General features: G+C 64.0%; 1 protein-coding gene across 3 annotated transcripts in view; it reads right to left on the bottom strand.

Annotated features, from left to right (window-relative positions):
- Nucleotides 1-1,534: 1,534 nt before the first annotated feature.
- The window catches only part of SLC1A7 (solute carrier family 1 member 7), a 56,086-nt gene continuing 51,147 nt past the window's right edge, over nucleotides 1,535-6,473 (bottom strand). For all 3 annotated transcript variants that reach the window (XM_089300617.1, XM_051856484.3, XM_089300618.1), the window contains 5 exons: nucleotides 5,738-5,971; nucleotides 4,414-4,608; nucleotides 3,665-3,799; nucleotides 3,103-3,205; nucleotides 1,535-2,522 (listed from right to left, as the gene is read on the bottom strand). In XM_089300617.1, the coding sequence (XP_089156743.1) occupies nucleotides 2,304-2,522; nucleotides 3,103-3,205; nucleotides 3,665-3,799; nucleotides 4,414-4,608; nucleotides 5,738-5,971 (886 nt within the window). In that variant the 3' untranslated portion in view covers nucleotides 1,535-2,303. The remainder of the gene's footprint in view (nucleotides 2,523-3,102; nucleotides 3,206-3,664; nucleotides 3,800-4,413; nucleotides 4,609-5,737; nucleotides 5,972-6,473) is intronic.

Raw genomic sequence — 6,473 nt, 5'->3', positions numbered from 1 at the left:
GGGGGTGGCATCCGGCCCTGAGGGAAGAAGGACCCCTGATGGGAGGTGGTGACCTCCCCACCACTGGGGCTGCGTGTAAGTTCACACCTGTCAGGTCTGCTAAGGAGGGGCCCCCTGCCTCGCGCTGGGGGAGGCTCGGCTGTGCAAAGGGTCTTAGAGACGTGACTGAGGGAAGGGGCGAATGTTCCATCTGCCAGAAGCTGGGGGTGACCCATAGCTCGGACATCCGACCCATCACAAAGGAAGGGTGTGCTCATGGTGGCCCCGCAGCCTCCAGCCCTGCATGGGAGGGATATCCTGAGTCAAGGCCCTTCCTGGGGGTCGGCACTGTGGTGCAGCGGGTTAATGCTCTGGCCTGAAGCGCTGGCATCCCATGTGGGTGCTGGTTCTAGTCCCAGCTGCTCCTCTTCCGATCCAGCTCTCTGCTGTGGCCTGGGAAAGCAGTGGAGGATGGCCCAAGTCCTTGGGCCCCTGCACCTGTGTGGGAGACCCAGAGGAGGCTCCTGGCTCCTGGCTTCAGATTGGCACAGCTCCTGCCATTGCAGCTGATTGGGGAGTGAACCAGTGGATGGAGGGCCTCTCTCTCTCTCTCTCTCTGCCTCTCCTTTCTCTGTGTAACTCTGACTTTCAAATAAATAAATAAATCTTTTTTTTTTAAAGGCCCTTCCTGGGGGCCGGTGCTGTGGCGTAGCTGGTAAAGCCTCTGCCTGCAGCACTCACATCCAATATGGCCGCCAGGTCAAGTCCTGGCTGCTCTGCTTCCCATCCAGTTCCCTGCTAATGCACTTGGAGAAGCAGTGGAAGATGACCCAAGTGCTTGGGTCCCTGCACCCATATAGGAGACCCAGAAAAAGCTCCAGGCTCCTGGCTTCAGCCTGGCCCAGCCTGGCTGTTGCAGCCATCTGGGGAGTGAACCAATGAATGGAAAAAGATCTCTCTCTATATATATCTCCCTCTTTCTCTGTAATTCTGTCTTTCAAATAAGTAAAAAATAAACCTTTTTCTTAAAAAAAAAAAAAAGGGCCCTTTTTGGACTCCTCAGATTATGACCCTGGGAGGAGGGGTGGGGGCCTAGAACAGGGGTCTCTGTCTTCCTCATGTCTTGGTGACAGATACCTGCAAGCCCTGCCCATCTGGAACAGGCTGTGTGGCCAGGGCCCTTCTGTGTATGTTCCAGTGGTCATTGGAGAGTGAGGGACTGGCAATGCTGGGGGGTTGGGGGAGGCTGTCCCCTCTCTAGAGCCAAGTGTTCACCAGAGGGGCCAAGCGGCGCGAGGAAGCATGCTCCTGCCATGGGCACGCATCTCAGGGCCCCAGGCTAGGGGCAGGGTGGTCGGGCCTCAGCCCCCAGCTCCTCTGCACCCGGGCTGCCCAGGCACGCCTCTCCTCCAGCTCCACGGACAAGCCTGCTCTATTCTGGCCACCTGCCCAGGCCTGTCTGAGTGCTAGTGCCCAGACAGGCCCATCCATATCCTGGCGGCCTGGGGGAGCCCAGGGAGTGTTGGTCAGCCAATGGTCTCTGAGCCCCTGAGACTTGGAAAACAAGTAGTACCTTTATTTAGTTGTCATTGGATTTGAAAACAGAAAGGAATAGAAAGGTCCGACTGCATTTCACATTGCAGGCTTCCGGGCAGCCTGACACCTGGGTCCCCCCCTCCCTGGCTGCTTGGCTAGGGTGCCCCAGGCTGAGCCCCTCACTGGGCCCCGGCTTGCCCACCTAGGCGGCTTCTGTCTCCACACCAGCTGTGCTCGGCCGAGCAGAGCAGGCTGAGGCACGTGGAAGGCAGGGGTCCCAGCCTGGGCTGGCTGGGCTGGGCCCACCCTGGGGAGAAACTGTTTGGCTGATACCACCTGTTGTGGGGTAGGGTGGGGGTCTGGGCCTGGACACAGCTGGGGCTGACACCAGGACGTGGAGGCGGCGGTGACTATGGGACTCTGGACTCGGAAAGGAGTGGCGGGGACTTGGAAGCCTTAGCGTCAAGATTGTGAGCAAACGCTTCTGACCCCCAGAGCCTCGCCTCTGTCATCCACAAAGTGGGGCACTAGCCCCCACTCCACGGCCTCGCAGGCTCACGCGGGGGACACTGTCCAAATCGGGGCCCTGCCCGTCCCCGGCTGGCTGGCGGGTGCCGTCCCCCTCTCTGAGGCTCCTTTTCCCATCTGACGGCGCTCAGTGCAGCCTCTCAAGAACGGGAAGGATGAGTACTGGCCCCTGTTGGCTGCTCTGGAACGTGGTTGAGTGGACAGCCTGCCCTTGACCCCTGACCCCAGAGGCCTCTGCTGGCCTCTGTAGCCCTGCAGGCTCAGACATTGGTCTCGAGCTCGCTGATCTCGATGGTGCAGTGGTCCAAGCTGGTGGTAGCCGGCTCCTCGTCCTGCTCCACCTGAACGGGCACGTGGTGGGGGCAGGTGGGGCCCAGGGTCAGCTCCGAGGCCTCGGCCACGCTCTTCACGCAGCCGTTCTGCTGCCTGGCCACCACCTCCTGGAGGCTCACTGGCTTGGTCTCGCAGGGCGGCAGTTTCTGGAGAGAGGAAGCAGGCCTCGGTAGCAGCAGGCAGGAGTGAGGTTAGACACCAGGGAGCACCAAGGGTCAGTGGAGCTGAACAAGGTCAGGGCCAAGGACCGGGGCATGCGTTTTCCTGCAGACATGCTGTGTGACCTTGGCATTCACAGGGTCTGGCCAAGTCTGGCTCCCGGGCTGTCCCGCCTCTTGCTGGCACAGTCTTAGTAGAGGAAGGGCTCGGGGTGGGGGGCCCTACCTGAGCCTCACCGTCCCCCCTGAAGCTGGGGCAGTGACAGGACCACACAGCCTGGACACACCCACAGACCTAGGAGTTGTGTGGCCAGCTGGCACCATTCCTGCTAGAGTGGAAGTCCCGGGGCCAGGGGATTTGGTTGGTCACGTGTTGTCCCCACGGTTCCACATTTGTCTAGCTCAGTGCCAGCTGTGGCAGGCGCTCAATAGACAGATATGGGAGGAGCTGGTCAGTGCCTGTGACAAACCAGGAGGCCGGGGCCCGGTGGCTCTGGCTGAAGGCTCCTGGTGAGTCAGAGCTCCCTGCCTGCCCTCTGAGGCTCGTGGGAGGGGGCGCTGCTCTCACCTCGGCGCCCGTGTCCCGAGCAAAATCCTTCCGGCAGATGTGGGCCATGATGCCTGCCGCCAGTGCGTCACCCAGCACATTGATCATGGTGCGGAAGCGGTCCCTGGGGAGCCAGGCAGGTGGTGAGGGCCGCTGGAGGAGGACAGCATCCCGCCCACAGCAGCGAGGCCAGGCGGCAGCGCGGGCCTGGCCAGCAGGGCAGAGCCTGCAGCAGGAGGTCCCCAGGCCTCTGCAAGCCCCCTGCCCCTGACCTTGGTGGTGTGGAAGCAGGTGGCACAGGGCCGGCTCCGCAGGCGTGTGGCTGGGTGTCTCCTGGGGCCCCACGCTCAGCCGGACCAGGCTGTCATGAAATTCTTCCTCGCTGTTGATGGAGGGGCCCTGCATCGTCACTTCTGGACCCTGGGCCCCACAGATTACACAGCCAGGCCCGTGCCTGCGCACAGGGCACTTACACTGGGCCAAACATGGCAGCCCCTGGCCCTCTACCCCGGGCAGGCCCTCAGCTGCCCACCCTGATGCCTGCTGTCTTGGCTGAGCAGTGGGGTTGGGGGGAGGCACTCACAGAGCCCAGTCGACAGCGATGATGAGGTTGATGTCGTCCGTGGGCAGTCCCACGGAGGTCAGCACGATGACCATGGTGACGAGCCCGGCTTGGGGGATGCCGGCTGCCCCAATGCTGGCCGCAGTGGCTGTGATGCTGCAGGCAGACGGGAGGGGAGAGGAAGAGCAGGAGCAAGAAGGGGCTGGTGACATCAGAGCCCTGGTGCCAAGCAGGGGGCCAGGTTGCCAGGGTCTCTGGGGCAGGCAGAGGGCCAGGGCCGTCAGGGCTGCACAGCAGGGTGTTCTCGGGGGCATATCCTGTGGCCCTGTGCCTCCAGCCCTGGCCTCAGGGAACCTCCTGGCAGTCTGTGGAGCCTCGTGTCTGGAGCTGCACCTCCAGGGTCCCAGGAAGCTGTATGCTGAGCACCCACAGGCACAGCTCTGCCCTGGCCGCCCCTGAGGCCTGGGGTCCCGGCCCTTGTGCTTGCGTTGGTCCCTGGGGACTTCCTCAGCCTCTGCCCACCGCAGCACCCCTCCCTCGGGTGCAGCCGTGGGCAGAGGCCCTCCACTGCCCTCAGCCCCGCCCTCCGCTCGCCCTGGGCCCGCCCACGCCGCCCTCCCTGCCCGGCCTGTCCAGCTGGGGCTCTCCCGCTGCTGCCCTGAGTCCCAGAGGGAGATGACTTGCTGTGCAGCCTGGAGGGAGCCCCCGGCCCTGTCTGGCCCCCGAGACGACCCCCCCCTACCCCGCTGCTGCGGCGTGTCAGGGTGCACCTGATAGTGATGATCTGTCCGAAGTCCAGCTCGTAGTTGTTGACCTGGGCGATGAAGATGGCAGCCACGGCCTCGTAGAGCGCGGTGCCGTCCATGTTGATGGTGGCGCCCACGGGCAGCACGAAGCGGGCGATGCGCCGATCAATGTGGTTGTTCTCCAGCAGGCACTTGAAGGTGATGGGCAGTGTGGCTGAGCTAAGGACACAGGGGCCGGCGTCTGTCCACCACCCTTCTCCGGCGGGTGCTGCCTGCCTGCCTGCTGGGCAGCGGGTCACAGCAGGGGAGAACAGGAGCCCTGAGGGGGCGGGCCCGTGCCTGCTCAGGAGGGCGGGGGAGGGAGGCGTGGCCGCCAGCAGAGCACCTGCTGTGTGCAGGCCCCATGCTGCCTTCGCACTTGGTTCTTCCTACGAGGTGTGTGTGTGTGAGTCTGTCCTACCCATGAGGAAACGGAGCCCAGGGGAAGGAGGCGCTGAGGCTGGCTGAGGGCACCTGAAGTGCTGCCCGGCGGGGCTCGGGCTCGGGCTCCTGCGTCCCCACCTCTGCGTGTCCCAGTCAGTACCCGCACTGCAGAGCTAGCAGAGGATTAGGCTTAGCAGAGTCCTGGGGGTGGGGCCTCTGCTGCCAACAGTGGGGTGGGCACTGCCAGGGGAAGGGGCATGCGGGGATGTTTTACACATTGAGGAGCCAAGGAGGCAGCTTTGATGCCAGAACTTGGCTTCCCGCAACTTCTCCTGTGGAGATCCTGGGCCCTGGCTGTGGGCAAAAGCCCCCTTTCTCAGCAGGCTGAGGCACTCCGCACAGGGCCCCCTCTGCCGTGCCCCTCGGCCAGCACGCGTGCTGTGCACAGCTCTGCCTCCCTGAGGGCCTCTGTGCCCAACTGGGCTGGAGAGTCCCCCTGCCAGGGTGGGTTCCCCCAGTCTCCACAGTGGGCCCCAGCCTGTGCAGGGGGAGGGGACACAAGGAAGCTAAGTGCCTGGCCTGTGTCACCACCCGTGCCTGACCAGGATGCCTGTCCCCACTGTCGAGCCGCCCTGCAGAGGTGTCCCGGGGTGCCTGGCTGGCAAGTCCTAGTGACTGTCCTAGCAGGGCCGACTCCAACAGCAGCCCCCCGTGGTGAACGTTCATTGCCTTTGCTGGTGGGCCTGGTCAGCATTGCGACAGCTCGCTTTGCCCCTGGTGGGCGGGGCCAACCTCATTTGGACCCAGTGAGCTTTGGGGATTGTGGTCAGTCGGAGAGGCTGCCCCATGGTGGTTTCAGGGGTCACACTGGTACTTCCTGTGGCTCTACCATGGGGTGGGGCATGAGGGCTGGACAGAGGGCTACCTGGAGGAGGTGGCCAGTGCGATGAGCAGGGCCTGCAGGACCCCGCGGATGAAGACGATGGGGTTCTTCCTGGTGACGAGGAAGTAGAGCAGGGGCAGGATGAAGAGCCCGTGCACCACGAGCCCGCACACCACGGTCACGGCGTAGAAGCCCAGCTTCTTGCCCACGGCCTTGGGGTCGTCCATCTCCAGGATCTTGCCGGCGATGAGGAACACGATGCCGAAGGGGAAGTACCTGGAGCAGGGCGGCTGGGATCAGGTGCTGGGCAGGTGAGGGCCCCACCCGGGCCCCAGTGCTGCCTCGCTGCGGGGCCCCATCCCCTCTGAGCCCCCCAGGGCACCAGTGAGGAGGGATTGAGGCTGTGTAGCCGTGGGCCGGTACGCGGCACCAGTGATAGCCGTAGCCTCAGCCGCCCCCGCCCTGGACAGCCCCTTGCAGCTCTGCCTGCCCTGCCTGAGCCTCCGAGGAGTAGCCCTGCCTTAGGAGGTCCCTAGTTCAGCCCCAGCACTGCCGTAGCCTTTGCCAGTGACCTTGGGGAGGCCTCTGCCCTAGGAACTTGCAAGGCTGGACTAGAACATTCCCGAGGCCTGAACTCTGAACCAAGGCGTCCTGCGTCCCCACCTCCTGTCCCAGAGCCGAGCCGGTGAGGCTTCGTGTACTGGGGAGTGAAGCCAGGGCAGCGGCAGAGCCAGGCTGCACCCTGGGGCTACCTCCACACGGGCTGGGCCTGGGCCTG

The sequence above is a fragment of the Oryctolagus cuniculus genome, chromosome 7 (genome assembly GCF_051225735.1).
Source record: "Oryctolagus cuniculus isolate XC-2025 breed Fujian yellow rabbit chromosome 7, ASM5122573v1, whole genome shotgun sequence".
In the NCBI taxonomy this organism is placed as follows: domain Eukaryota; kingdom Metazoa; phylum Chordata; class Mammalia; order Lagomorpha; family Leporidae; genus Oryctolagus; species Oryctolagus cuniculus.
This window is presented reverse-complemented; position numbering and strand designations above follow the sequence as displayed.